The sequence below is a fragment of the Dipteris shenzhenensis genome, chromosome 8 (assembly GCF_047967505.1).
Source record: "Dipteris shenzhenensis isolate YYH24624 ecotype China chromosome 8, Dip_SZ_1.0, whole genome shotgun sequence".
NCBI lineage: Eukaryota > Viridiplantae > Streptophyta > Polypodiopsida > Gleicheniales > Dipteridaceae > Dipteris > Dipteris shenzhenensis.
Genome location: NC_141603.1, coordinates 21,680,727 through 21,695,770, shown reverse-complemented (window position 1 = coordinate 21,695,770; position 15,044 = coordinate 21,680,727). Strand labels below are relative to the sequence as shown.

The 15,044-nt window shown below is 45.3% G+C and overlaps 1 protein-coding gene across 1 annotated transcript; it reads right to left on the bottom strand.

Moving 5' to 3' along the window:
- Positions 1–3,403: 3,403 nt before the first annotated feature.
- LOC147899271 (protein DEHYDRATION-INDUCED 19 homolog 4-like) lies at positions 3,404–14,525 on the bottom strand. The gene is made up of 4 exons (XM_087378270.1): positions 14,360–14,525; positions 14,107–14,246; positions 13,178–13,810; positions 3,404–3,843 (listed from the first exon to the last, which is right to left on the bottom strand). Exons 1-3 carry the CDS (start codon positions 14,430–14,432, stop codon positions 13,685–13,687), a joined length of 339 nt encoding a protein of 112 aa, XP_087234396.1. The 5' UTR covers positions 14,433–14,525; the 3' UTR covers positions 3,404–3,843; positions 13,178–13,684.
- Between the last annotated feature and the right edge of the window lie 519 nt (positions 14,526–15,044).

Sequence of the window (15,044 nt, the reverse complement as noted above, 5' to 3'; positions counted from 1 at the left end):
CATTAGGTAAACACATGTACTTGCTGGCAAAGGAAGCTCTAGAGCTCAAAAAAGATACTACTATCCTAGGGGAATTTATTTAGTAACAGGTATTCAGTTAGAAGCTATCTAGAATGCTATTGTCAATTTATATTAGTAACAGGTATTTAGAATGCTATTGTCAATCTCAAGGGATAGTACCCAAAGCTAAATACATTGACCAAACAATTAGTGGCCCTCCAAAAAGAATTATGTCCTATTACATATATTATGTAGATATATATATGTATTTCATACATATATATATATATATATATATACATACATATTTAAAAATAATGCATATATACGTATTATATAATATATATATAATATACATATTTAAAAATTATATATATATATATATATATATGTGTGTGTGTGTTTTTGTGTGTATGCGTACAACACATCCGTGCGCATGTGTGCGCACATGTGCGCATGTGTGTGTGTGTGAGTGGAGTTAGTAAATGTGGCTTTACACACTATGAGAGAGAGAGAGAGAGAGAGAGAGAGATCCATTGGAGCGCATCTCTAACTCGTCGTAGTCAGGTCCTGGTACTCATCTTTCTTCCCATGAATCATGCAAGGGTGTATTTCTAACCTATGTATGTATCTTTGATGGACATGATGCTTTGCAACTTTAAGAAGGATCAAGTACAAAGCAACAAACCGATTGAGAATTCAAAAACAAGCTCAAGCAGAAAGAAGGCTCAAGTAATTCAAAAATCACTTATCTCACACCCCCCCCCCCCCCCAAAAAAAAAATCCGAGACAAAGAAGGCTCAAAAACAATTGAGAATTCAAACTCATCCATCTTGACAATGTTGAGGATAGTGTAGATTATGCTCGTCCAAAGAGAAGTACAAACAATTCATGGGACAAACCATAACCTAACCCTAAGGAGTTTATGCGTGAATCTTATTTGTCCTCCCTAGTAGTTAGAGTTAGCTATCTCTTGGTGCTCTCTCTCTCTCTCTCTCTCTCTCTCTCTCTCTCTCTCAACCAACATGGTTTAAGAGCCTATAGCATTGAGCCTACCTCAAGGCATGTTTGATTGATCTAATGGGTGTGCTCCCTTTTATTAAATGTTTAACATCTCAAAATTCTAAGTCCATCATTGCCTTGCCTTTGGAGAGTGGGAATCAAAATTGATGTTCCCAACATGAGGAATTAGTGGGTTGATAGCCGAGCATGATAGCTTGACTTGCGAAAATGTACAATCAATGAGAGTTTGCAAAAACCACCTCAATGTCTTAGCTCCCATTTGTGAAATCATGCGTTCCACCAAAGCCAATTAGCAAAGCTTAGACTTTAGTAGAAACACATGTACAATCAATCCCCACAAGCAAAAATCGATCATGAAAACAAACCAACCATGTGTTAGAAGAATTAAGGAGAGACATCGAAAGAGAAGTGCACACAAGGTAGCTAACTATGTACATTACTTTAGATACTTTAGAGGAGAACTGCACACAATGTAGCTCTTCTATGTACTCTAAATTTATATTATGAACAAAAGAATGAACATAACATGCCACACATGCACATAAAAGAATGTACTCTCTCTCTCTCTCTCTCTCTCTCTCTCTCTCTCACACACACACACACACACTCACGCACGCACGCACGCACGCACAGAAGTGTAAATAAACAATTAAAGGCTTGTGCAACTAGTCAAGAGTTAAACAATATATTGGTGGCAATAGTTAAAGTGTGGGGATGATTGCGAGGAGTTGACAAGGAGTGGTAGGATGCATAGAGCTTGACACTATTCCATGGTTACAATCCATGCAATAAAATGTAAAAAGTTATCGATATCCATTAAGCCATGCAAACATGCATATAATATAAGAACACCCATCATGAAAAAAGGTCCATCCACCAAATACACAATGTGGCACTCATAAATATGAAACCTACATGCCATAAACCATGAACTTTGATTGAGACAATAGATATCATCAAAATTCATAAAAGCATATGCATACCATGAAAGATGACATTCAAATTATAACACCCAATCTACATAAGCAAATCGTAATACGCTAGTCTCTTGAGACCACTCTAATGGTAGATGGCCCATTGAAACATGTGAGGGTGACTACCCCTGCTCATATCATTTACAAACGAGAATTGCTTTGCATTGGTAATAGATAAACAACTCTTCACATGCAGCCATTTAGATGCAACAATGATTAAATATCAACCTACATGATGAGATACACAATCTACTTGGTGGTAGTATCGATACTCCAATTCTCAACTTGCCATGGGTCTACCGTCTATAATAGACATGCTTGGAGTGATTCCTGATCCGTGACACCCATACTTTTCCTTGTATGTGTACTACATATATAACTAGCAATCTCCTTGGTGGTGGTATCGATACTCCAATTCTCAACTCGCCATGGATCTTCCATCTATATACGTGTGCTTGGATCGATTCATGGTCCATGACACCCCTATTTTTCCTGTATGTAGACATACTACAAATATAACTAGCAAGTTTATGCCACTCACCCCGTATGCATGTCTAACCGAAAAAACATAAGAGTCACTACATGACACAAGCATCCTGCAACATATACAAAACATCACGTATATAAAACGCAGGGTGTTATCATGCATACACCCAATGACTAAAGTAATCCCTCTCCATAAGAAAATAGCCATGCGTTCCGTCTTCACAGTTTTCTACCTTAGTTAAATAGAGGGTAGTCTATAAGAGTCTTTGCAAAAGCTGGAGTATTAATCACACGATATAATTGTAGTCCACTGTAAACATGTCTATGAGACTGCAATAAAATGTATCCACTGCAAAAATATCTCTATGAGACTGCAATAGCATGCCTCCAAAGAGACACACAGCCTTCATTTCGGCCTTGGTTGTGTCCTCGTAAGGATTTGAACCATGATCCCTAGGGTAGTGATCAGCATATTTTCAAACGAATGCCCCGGGAATGCCATACTCTTTTTCCAAAGCATTAAAAAATCAACAATACAAAAAGTAAATGTCGATACCATGGGAGGTCAACTACAATTGCCTCTAGGAGCACATGGGCATATACCTATATGTATTCATGCTTCGCAAAGGCAAAATAACTGGGTAAATATTACTCCCCCCCACCCACCCACACACACAAAAAAAGGAAGCCACCAACCTAGGTCCAAAGAGCCCTAGTTGTGCAGAGAGGAACAGAAATGGCAACACATGAGTCGAGTACAATAAGTTCTGTAATAAGCATGTGATTTAAAACAGGTAATTTTTACATGGGCCTTGCTAAGTTGCTATCTGCTTGCAGCTATTGCCACTACCCATAGCAAGGTGGATTAACGCTAGGAACTGGCTCATTTGTTGTTCTTATCAGAAACCTAATGCAGCATCCACTTTTTCCAAAGCATGTGGAGCCTGTACGGCTGTTTCATCTGTTTCTGAAACTATTTGCCCAGAAGAAGGTTTGAATTCCGGCTCTTAAATACATCCAGTCACTCAGACCGTTCCTGTTTGAACTTAAAATAGGGTTTTTCCAAAAGCCAGACAACTGGCAGATCATTACAAGATTTAAAGAAAGTCCATCCCAAGTACCCAATGCGACTGACAATATTCCCCTGAACTTGAATGTAGCAAAATGTTGGACTGCATCTTGAAATGTGAAATATTATGCGTGACTTCACAGCAACCCTTATCGCCAGCATATGTACACCAAATTGATCTAGCTATCCTCCAAAAGAGTGGAGAGCACCAGCTGTTGAACAAACTTTGCACGCAAAGCTGCTTGCTCCACTTTTTCCTCACGCTCTCCAGCTGAGAGAGGGAGGTCATAGCTGCAAGAAACCCACATTATATAAGCGAGCTCACAAATAGAAAATGTTTTAATTTAGCAAAGGAAATGTCCCGGGGAAACCCAAAGAAATTTTGAGAGAAAGCATACAATCAATCACTTGCTACAGTTCTAATTAGCCATAAGCACACATGATATGATAAGAACCAAGCTTTTCTCCAACAAGATCAGGAAAGCAGCGGAACCATAAACATACATACAATCACTCACATCAGCTCTAACTAGCGTGTCATGTACATTTCTTTGCTGTAACATCAACACAAACGATTTATATCTCTAAAAACTAGCCTTAAGCTCGTTTACCTTCATACCTTCTGCAATCTAAAATTTCTTCTAAGAAGCTACCATCACTTTCAAGGGCCTATTAAAAGACTGGAAATGCAGAGAGAAATCAAATAGAATGAAATGCCTTTATTACCATCTAGCAGAAGCTTTGGGACAGTCAAACTTCCTAGGTTCAAAAATTCAGAGGTAGTTCATTAGTCCCCAAAAAAGATAAACTGTAATGCCTTACCTTGACCACACAAAACAAGTGTAAGTCTCATCCACGTCGAATATTTCCACTTCTTAATACTTAGAATTTTGGAAGATGGACAAACCTAGCACTATGAGCTTGTCTCATAGGCTGTTTACCCTTTGCTAAGTAAGGGGCCTTACCACCCTCAAGCTGATTAGGGTAATCTGTGAGAGTGAAAGCGCGGAAGCATGCAGCACAGAGAGAGAAAGAGAGAGAGAGAGAGAGAGAGAGAGAGAGAGAGAGAGAGAGAGTGAGAATCTACACTGACAAAGGCAATGAAAACTGTGTATATAGCAGGGGGAGAACACCCAAAAGAGAGGCAAACTGCTCACAGGAGATTATCAAATGAGGGGAGAGGCTGGCCCTATAAATAGGGCAGCAGGCCAGCCAACCAGTAGGGACCGACTCACAGCCAGCCCTAGAGCCGACCCAGGGCCAGCCCAGCCCTATAAAAGTGCTGCTAGGCGCCTGGGTAGCCAGCAAAAGGTTGGCCCACCAGCCCATAAACATGGGCCTATGGGGCCATGGAGATGCCCCAAACTCTTAACACCCTCTCTGCAGCTCATGGTGTACAAATGACCTGAAGCAGCTGGCCAATGAAGATTCCACCATGAACACTCCCGGATGAAAGTGTCCCCATCGTGTGATGCTCCACCGCTAAAGACCACCACAGGTACTGTCGAAGAAGCCCCCTTGTGCCACGAACCGCCTCAGCATGATCACTGGAAACTTGGAACTGTTGCTCCTAGGCCACAGGGGCTAGGTACACTCCGGTCTGGTAATGGTACATTGGGTCAACTGGAACAACAATCCAACTGTTGGTACTGGTACATGACTCCAATAGAGGATCCTGGAACAATAATCCAGCTGATATTGCCTGCGGTACAAGGAGGTTTGCTTCCCTGGATGAGCACCCGTATCATAGAGCTAGATAGCCCCCTCTCAAATCCAAACTCATACACTGTTGCCAGATCGATAAACTTTAGTGCTCCAATGGCAACCGGCATAGAACACCTCACAAGGATCAATCAACTGTGTCTAAGTTCCCGCACTGGCAATCAACTGACCCATCCGGATCTCCAACAGACAATAGCTGCAACAGAACACTAGGAGACCCCCTCTGAATCTGCCAAGTCATTACGTCAAACAAAATAGAAATTGGTAACAAACTGCCACCTGAGTCAGCAAGAACTACTCCTCGTGGCTCGAGGTCCACCTGAAAAGCTTGCCTCGATAAATGAATCCCTGCTCGGTGCACCTGATCAACAAGTCCTACTGCCACAAACAAGCAAGCAATCCTCCATCTTGATCCGAAAAGCTTGCTGGCAGCACTTGCCTCGTGCTACTAGAAGGCTAGAGTATACGTAGTCGCAATAGTAACACTATTGGCCATTTGGTTACTGGACCCCTCTACTTTCCGTTGGGGACACTAACAGCAATAATGACCTTTCTGGCCACATAGGTTACACGTATGGGATGCCTTGAGAGCTTCTCGTTCCTCAGCTGTCAACTGCTTTCTGCATTTCTAATCAATTGTCAAAGCCTCAGGCTGACTGTCATAGGTACGGTCGACGAAGCGCTCCTCCTAGTCAAGCACCATGGGGACTAATTCCTCCCAAGTCAACGCATTCACCCTACACTGGTGATCAAGGATGAATAGAAGGCCCCATACAGAGAGGATGACTGGGATAGTAGAGTAATAGACATGTCCTCTGATTAGGTCTGCTTCTGTGCCTGGAGGATCTCCTGTTGAAATTCTTGTAACTTGTTGATATGGTCCTGCATCGATGAAGACTTCATGGGATCCAACAACCTCATCTGGACCTCCAGTGAGACCCTCTTCATGGGAGAGGTTCGGTTATACATGGACACCAAATGCTCCCATATACTTTTGGCCGCTGTCATGTGCTTCACGTGATTAATCACTTGAGGAGTATAATTAAGAAATATAAATGATCTTACCCTAGCATTAATAAGGTCCCAAAGCTGAGACACGATCTCGACCTCCTTTTCTCTGCAGAATACCAAGGTCTTCCACCAAGGGGTTTGGTCAGGCAACACCTATCAAGATGAAATTTGGCAGGTCGTATGACTGTAACACAGACTCCATCATTACTCGCCAGACACCGTAATTGAGCCCATCCAACTGCCGGTCAACCGGGAACCTGGTCAACACTGGAATTCTAGTCTTGTTCTCTGCCATCTCGGACAAAGTCGCCATGTCGGAGTGAAGAGGATCATGAACTGAAAGAGAAGATGTCCATATATTCTGTCTCAACAACCTTTGGCATTTTAGCTCTTAGATCCTTTGTTGGTGACTAAGGGTGGAAGAAAGAAGAAGGCAGAAGAAAAGGATGAAGGGGCTGACAGCCCAATGTACCTTCACACCTCACTTTCCGTCCCTTGGAAACTCCTCCTCTCCGATCTGAAAACACCCTTCAAAGTCACCACTTTGCTGGTCACCCGACCAGTCCACTCCTTGAACACGCTCCTCCTCAAAGACACCTCCGAACAGCACCCTAATCCTCCTCTCTCTCTGTTGGCTCAACACTCCCTCCGCTCCTCAGGTCTCAAGCCAACCGTGGCTCCGATACCATGTGAGAAATGCAGCGGAAATGAACGGAAGAGAGAGACAGAGAGAGAGAGAGAGCATGCCTCACGCGCACACACACACTGAGAAGGAGAGAGAGGAGAGAGGCACAAGAGAACTGCAAGTGATCTCTGGAGAAAGCCCCGCTACAACTGGGGGAAAACCTGGGAAACAACGGGCTGCTCGAGAGCTCGGAACACACAGCTCAACAGCCAAGTGAACTAGGAGCACGAGGGAGTGGATGAACTACTCCGAACAGCACCCTAATCCTCCTCTCTGTGTGTTGGCTCAACACTCCCTCCACTCCTCAGGTCTCAAGCCAACCGTGGCTCTGATACCATGTGAGAAGTGCAGCGGAAATGAACGGAAGAGAGAGAGAGAGAGAGAGAGAGAGAGAGAGAGACTCACGCGCGCGCACACACACACACACTGAGAAGGAGAGAGAGGAGAGAGGCACAAGAGAACTGCAAGTGATCTCTGGAGAAAACCCCGCTACAACTGGGGGAAAACCTGGGAAACAACGGGCTGCTCGAGAGCTCGGAACACACAGCTCGACAGCCAAGTGAACTAGGAGCACGAGGGAGTCGATGAACTACTCCACTACCCTGCTCCTCAAGTGATGCTGTGGACTGGCTCTGCACCTCTGCCAGGCTCCACTAGATAGTGGACTGAACTGCTCCACTGGCTGCTCTGCTGGAAGAACTGCTCCAGCTCCAGAAGACGCTCTAACAAGGAGTGAGGGGGGGCCTATATAAAGCCCCTCACCCTGCTCCAGTCGGCTGCAGCATGTAGGCCGACTGACTCAAGCTCATAGGGCTCGGCACACAGCCCTATAAAAGGGCACATAGGGGGCCGACCAGGCCAGGTGGGCCGACCCACCTAAAGGGCTGCCTGCTGCCCTGTAAGGAGGGCTCAAGCCCCACAGCTAATGGCCAGCAAGGTGGCCGAACCCAACCTCTGCTCCACAGCCCAGACAAGAGGCCCATAAGAGGCGCCTAAGAGCAGCAAACTGAGGCACAACTGCCCACACAGCCCTGCACCCGTCGTGGGAACCTCAGTGGCCTACGTGGCAACACATGTGGCGCTGGAAAGCCAGACTAACCTACAATCACGGGGTGGGCACACCCAAAAAAGAGGCCCTCACTCTCTACCCTAGCCTCACTCACTGGGCACGCACACCCACAATCAAGGCCCTCTCTCTCTAGGTGACATCAGGAGATGCTGACCTCCAACAGGAACACCCATAAGAGAGGAAAACTGCTCACAGGAGATGATCAAATAAGGGGAGAGGCTGGCCCTATAAATAGGGCTGCAGGCCAGCCCTGAGTCAACCCCAGCCAGTAGGAACCAACCCCCAGCCAGCCCTAGAGCCGACTAGAAGGTTGGCTGACCCAGGGCCAGCCCCAGCCCTATAAAAGGGTTGCTAGGTGCCTGGGTAGCCAGCCAAAAGGCTGGCCCACCTGCCCACAAACCTGGGCCTATCCGGCCCTGCCTCTAGCCTATAAGGAGGCCTCGACCCTCTCCCTAACCTAGCCTGAAAGGGGGCAGGCACACCCACAGAAAAGCCCTCTATCTACATGAGATGCCTCAAACTCCAACATAATCTGCATACACAAAACGTTTGTTAAGTCTCATCCACATCGAATATTTCCTCATCTTTATACTTGGAATTTTGGAAGATGGGCAAACCTAGCACTATGAGCTTGTCCCATAGGCTGTTTACCCTTTGCTAAGGGACCTTACCAACCTGATTAGGGTAATCTGCAAATATATAATCCCTACAGACCATTTAAAACACAGCCGCTCTTTCATTGCCTTTGAAGCTGTCTGAAGACAGAGGAGACCGTTTACCTCCAATGTCCTGTACTTTTAAAGGAACTGCTCAGTTTTCTTTTCCTTTTCCAAAGTGACCACGATGAACGGTTGGGTTTTCAAAAAAAGATTAAGATCTTGCCACAGAATCACATATCTTGGCAGGTCTGATAATAGTCTTCCAACGTTTTGTGAGCATTTCTAGAATCTATGAAACTCGACCTTAAAATCTGTGTTAAGGCCTCGTACAAACCCCCCAATCTTATTGAAACTCATTGAGGTTCTCCAACCTCAAGCCAATGTTTGTAATTATGTGACGTTGCCTGTATCAGAATTCCCCTAAACCTCACCATGGAGAACAAAAGGACCCAAAATATCACCAATCTCAAGAACGAGATCCTCAACACAATGACGAAAAAGTTTATGAAACATGTGGACAAGATCAAAATCAGAAGTTGAAGAGGAGGTGACACCTGAGAACAGCCAAAAGAAGAAATATACGCAAAGGATGAAGATCCAATGCATTTGACTCATTCAAAGATGATATTCAAGAAGATTCTCTAGGATTGGCACAACTCTTCAAAACCATTACGAGAAGTTAGTTTGAAACAAGTCCAAGGAGGAGCAATCTTGAAAAGTAAATTCAGCCAAGAACCAGGAGCACAAGCAAAAGACTTACTAGAAGGACGGATGAGACAACCCAGTCTTGTTGGATTTAGACGTGTTGAAAAAATATTGAAAGAGGAGTCAAAGGAAGAAAAAGGAGAGGAGTTCGAAGAAAGAGAGGCACCCAAGGGAGGAAAAGGGAAACAGCGCAGAAGAAGGTAAAGATCAAAGTCTCCTACTTCAACATTGTCTTGGGAATCTTATGCACATAACCGATGTCATAAATGAGGCAAAAAGATTAAAATGTCTTAATCACAAAGTATAATGGAGACCACAAGCAAGAGGTTTTAGTTACTTGGATCTGGAACCTAGATAGTCACAACAAGAGCCATTTTTATTTTATTTTTAAACAAATCTGAAATGTACAACTTACTGGAGGGTTCAACCACCTTAACTTCTCTGCATTCAGAAAACCCCGTACTGTAATAGAACAAAAATCATTCAAGTACTTTTTCAACGGGGATATCCTTGATGAACTCCACACAACTACCTCAGGTACTGAATGGTAAAGCTCTATGTGCCACTTGTGCCAACAAGTGACAACTTCACTTGTCAAGTGAATAGAAGCTAAGACGCATCCTGGGTATGCATAATGCAAAAATAACTATCAAATTGGTTGAGCCAAGACAAGAGAACTAGCAGCTCTATCTTTCCAGAATCCATCGTATTTGCTTAAGTCCACCTTCCCTATAAAAGAAGAGGTGGAACTAGTCTACTCTACTAGTTTGGCCTAGAGCAGTGGCAATAGCAATGCTAGATCCCATTCGTCCCTTGCTTCTCGAGCTGCTCGGAACGTTCTTCTCTACATTTTCGCATTTTGCATTGGTATGGATGCTCGTTTAGCAGCTCCACTACAACAGCTTGTTGTATCAGGATTTTCAGAGTCTCACAGACCCATCAGTCTCCCGAAGACTTTAATAAACTTTCTTTCTTTCTTCCTTTCTGGCTTCTAGGCAGCTTCCTTGGCTTCTTCGGCATCCGCAAAGCGTTCTTCTCTAACCTCCTGGGCTGTCTGATCACGGTTATCCCTCAGCTCTTGAAGTTGTAACAAGGAGCGAGGAGGTTTTCTGATTGCTAAGCCTGCATCGCGTCAACCATGGCTGATGGGGATACGTGTGCCTCTAGTGGTGAAGATATTGCTGGCGAGGTTATAGAGGCAGGGCTTCCTCCTGAGTTGAAGCCTCCTTTTCCTCCATGCCGGGGGTTGGACTGTTAGTCCGAGACTCGTCATCATCTTGCTAGTGTTGTCACTGTGCACTAACTGTGCTACATGGATCTTGTGGATCTCCAGCTAAGACTGAAGGATGGAGCAAAGTCATGGAGAGGCTACGAGAGGTGGAAGACACCTTGGATGTTCTACTTCCACTCCCTACTCCCCGGGAAAAGCTCTGCTACCGATGTAACAGGCAAGGTCGTTGGTCCATCTTAACTACTGAGTGAGGAAGCATCAAATGCTATCTAGAGAGAGAGAGAGAGAGAGAGAGAGAGAGAGAGATGATATGATATGGTTGTAAGTCGACTGACGATCACTATCAAGTAGTAGTGATCCCTTATATCCAGTGATAAAGAAAATATTCCTTTACGTATTGAGTACATGTTTGGGCTAGCTGGTGTCTAGTCCCAGTACCTCGTTACGATGTTCCAAGACCTCCTTCAAGTAGCTCCCTAACTTTATGGCTAGTTGCTCCAACAGATTCTTCAAACTGTCTCTGCTGCCTTCATACCCTTCTCTGATGTGAGCATAGAGGAGTGAGCGTAGAGGAGTACATGCTGCTCATCTTCTACCTCCCCTGTTGAACAGATTTTGCCAGGTCTGTTTCTCTCTAACCTCCCACAGAGAGAAAGAGAGAGAGAGAGAGAGAGGTCATGCAAAGACATCATGGATATGCTGACTACTATCTCTACTCTTTGTGTTGGTGTCAAGCAATCACTAGAACTACCCCTTGTACAACTGTTGACAGTTGTGTTGGCAATAAAGATCAATTCTAGTGCATGCAGTCTCTTATATATTGTTTGAAATGCAAGTGAATTCTACATGCAGTAGGAAATACATAAAATGTCGTGAATGATAATTCAGAGCTTTACAACAACATATGTTCACTGCTTGCAACATTCACATGTGCTAGGAAAGTTGACGCAATGTAAGAAAACCTTGTTCTATTACACTATTAACTCGACAATAAGTATAAGACAGACTGCCTCAAACCTACGGGGCTTGTTGCCTTATAAAACGGATAAAGACTCTAGCAAGCTGTGCTTGCTCCTACATAAGCATCTTCCCCGCATGAAGATACTAGAAGCAGGGCGACCTGAGCACGACCCTCATCGAACCTGTCATGGACAAAAAGACCAACTTCCTCTACTCTCTTGCACTTTGTAGAAGCATCTCGCCGCCTTATTTCCCACCGCCAAGCGTCGCCTCTGCTCAGCACGCATTGGAGCACTCGTTTCCTCGTTGCATGGACCAATCAGAAGCAACCCACAAGATTTGCCACCCAACCACGTCAACTAACCAATGGTTCCATCATCAAGGCTCCCCAAGAGGCTTAACGCTAACATGTTGGTCCCTCAATGAAGAAGGTGTACATATTGGTCCTCACTAAAGGCTAGGCTGAGACTAGCTGTCTATGACAGGCTATGTTGGCTGCTCTGGGTCAGGGAACTGTGCCCATAAGAGGATAGTGCATGGAAAGCTAGGACCGCTGTAACGGCTGCTGGCTGTCCGGGCTGCTGCTGCGGCAGTACTGGCTGGGACAGGAGATGGTCCTGAATGAGGGGAAAGGCCTCCTTTTATAGCCTTGAAGGCTCCTGTAACTTTCATCTCACAGACTGGTTCATACCTGCTATTCACAGACTGTTCTGTAACTGCCATTTCCACCGACTGGTTTGTGCCTGCCATTTTCACAGACTGGTCTGTAAGTTTACAAACTGGATCTGAGCCCATAGAAGGCTGCTGCAGGTCCCATGTTGGTTCTGGGCCTACAGGAGACTGCCCCGGCCTAACTGTCTTCACACTGACCTGCCACATCCACATCTGCACCTCCTTGTGCCTGCTCTGCCTGTCTGCGGATGATTTCAGCAAGCCATACAGTCTGTGCAGTTGCTGTCCTTGACCTGTACTGCTACTCTACCACTCTGGGGGCTGCAGTGTGCTGCAGAACTGCCAGCAAGGTAGCCGTGCTATGGGCTGCAGATTCCACGACACTATATGACTTCCTCTAGTAAGTTTATGCTATGCGAAACAGTTTTTTTGCATTAAGTTTTGAAAAGCTACTTTCATGGGCGATAGACTTCCAGGTTGTTAAGAGGCCTTGGATTATGATGGCATCTCCAAGATGAAGAATAACATATGCTTTCATAAGACTAGAATATATCCAATCTTACAAATAGACAAATAGAACAAGCGGACAAACAAAGAAAAGAAGGGAGTTTGCAAGCAAATTTAGAATCCATCGTACACTTAAAACGAAAGCAGTATACTAGACAACAAGCCGGACAACCCCATGATCGCAGATTCTCTCTACAATAGAAAAAATCAACCCACAAGGGATAACACCCTCCTGCTTTTAACTCAGCGACCAAAAGAATACTATAATAAGTCGGTTAAAAAAAACTGGCTCGACAAATAGCGTTCGCTCAATATATTCCATAAACAGTGTCCAGATCATGTAGCTGAAATTGTGACAACCAGTACACCACCAAACACTTTTCAAACCAAAATAGAGGTACTACCTGATTTTGCGTTGAGGAACAGGGCAGTTGCTCTTCGCAGATGCTTTATCGGCCGGGACGCTCTGCTTAGGGGAATCCTCTGATCCTGGGATGGGCAGACTATCTACAAGACTAGAAAGTAAAGAGTCCGCAGGATTGCTTGATGAATTGCCGCTGCTTCTGAAAGCACCACTCCCTAGAAGAACCTGCAGTTGTGCCTCTCGAAGCTCCTTACCAAGAAAAGATAAAGAGCCATTGGACGCACCAGAACCCCTCCTGAACCTCCGCCTCCGCTGAAAGTGAGAATGTCAAGGGAACATCCCGTGCAATGATACTAGAAAACTTTTATCAATATTTGCGTTGCTAGGCGGCATAGACAAGCAAAGACCCCACAGGTTGAGAGCGCACAAGCAACATCGGAACACAGCTAAACAAAAGAAGGGTAGAACTGATGAAAGAAAACTGCGCATGAAATCTGAAATTCACTTAAACGGTACAGCGTTAATGCGCAAATTTGACATAGACTCACTACAAGCGTACAGTGTTAAAGACATTAGACGAAGCATTGATGGATATCCGGAAGAGATGGCCGTGTTGAAACGTGATATGACCAACGATGTCCTTCACCACCTTTGAAGCACAAACTGGGCAAACCTGCGCGAGCCTCAAAACAACGTTAAAAAAGGTAAAGAAAGGTAGACAGTATGCTATGTCTGCTCAACGTTGCCAAAGAGAAATAAATCTTTCGGATGCAGCACGCCCCTAAGAGTGTCTCATTTGGGGATTTCCAGAATGATAACACTGATATGTACACATACAATGTTGAGCTACGCATGTCTTCATACAGACCATGACCAGCAGGCTGGATGCAAAAACTACAGGTTTAAGACCCCAATTCTGACGGATTCAAGAAGAGAACCATTAAACACGATCTTTTAGATTATACTCACCACGCCCTTGGATTCGAAGGGGTGTTCCTCCTCAACATGAGAGCAAAGGGTTGAAATGTCGAATTCCTCGAAACAATAGGGGCAAGGAAACTCGGGGCACAAATCTTCGTCAACGTCGAGGTCATCAATGCTGTGGCGATCTGCAAGGAATCAAAGAAGGCATATAAGGAAGAGGTTAAAGGGCAAAGCGATGGGGGAAAGGGAGAAAGGGAAATGGAGAGAGAAGAGAAGCTGAGGTCGAATGCGGGAGTACCGAAGTGGGGGTGGAGATGAGATTGGTGGCGTTTGATGGCGCAGATGCGAGAGGCCCAGAAATCCTTGTCCATGAAGGCTAGGGTTTCGAAGAGGATTTCAAAGCTTTGGCTATGGCGGACGATGAAGCTCAACTGCACAGAGCAAAAAATGAAGAGGGGAACGATGGCCTCTCAAAAAAAACGAACTAGTTCCCACTTTATATAACAACCCCTTGAAGACGATGACTCCCCAAGCCTCCAGGCTCGGTATCTCCGAGCCTCCCCCGAGCCTCAGCCTCGGCCGCCCAAACCGCAGGTGCGTTTGCCCTCGCGCCAATCCATTCTTGCCACGTTCTTGCACAGCCCTGTCTCCCTGCCACGTCGCCCTCTCCTTCCGGCTCGGCATCCCCGAGCCTCAGCCCCCCGGTGTCCTCTCTCTTTTTGCACGCGCGTCTGCCGTCGTGGCACATCCTTGCCTTGGACCCATCCTTGCCACATCGGTGCACCGCCCTGCCTCTCTCTCCCAGCCCTGCCACATGGCCCTCTATCCGAACCCTTTTTCCCACGTGGCACCCACCTATTCGAGCCTTGCCACACGCCCTCGTGCTGGGCACTCGACCATCCAATCGATTTCTTGCCACGTGGTTGCCATCCGGCGTTGGATCCTTTAAGCCCCGCATCTATTTAATGCATTTTGCATGTTCC

Coding starts and splice junctions, on each gene's coding strand:
- LOC147899271 (XM_087378270.1), bottom strand. CDS start 14,432: ATGGACAAGGATTTCTGGGCCTCTCGCATCTGCGCCATCAAACGCCAC. Junction 14,247..14,359: donor TCATCTCCACCCCCACTTCG/GTACTCCCGCAT, acceptor GATTCCTTGCAG/ATCGCCACAGCATTGATGAC. Junction 13,811..14,106: donor CCTTCGAATCCAAGGGCGTG/GTGAGTATAATC, acceptor AGGCTCGCGCAG/GTTTGCCCAGTTTGTGCTTC.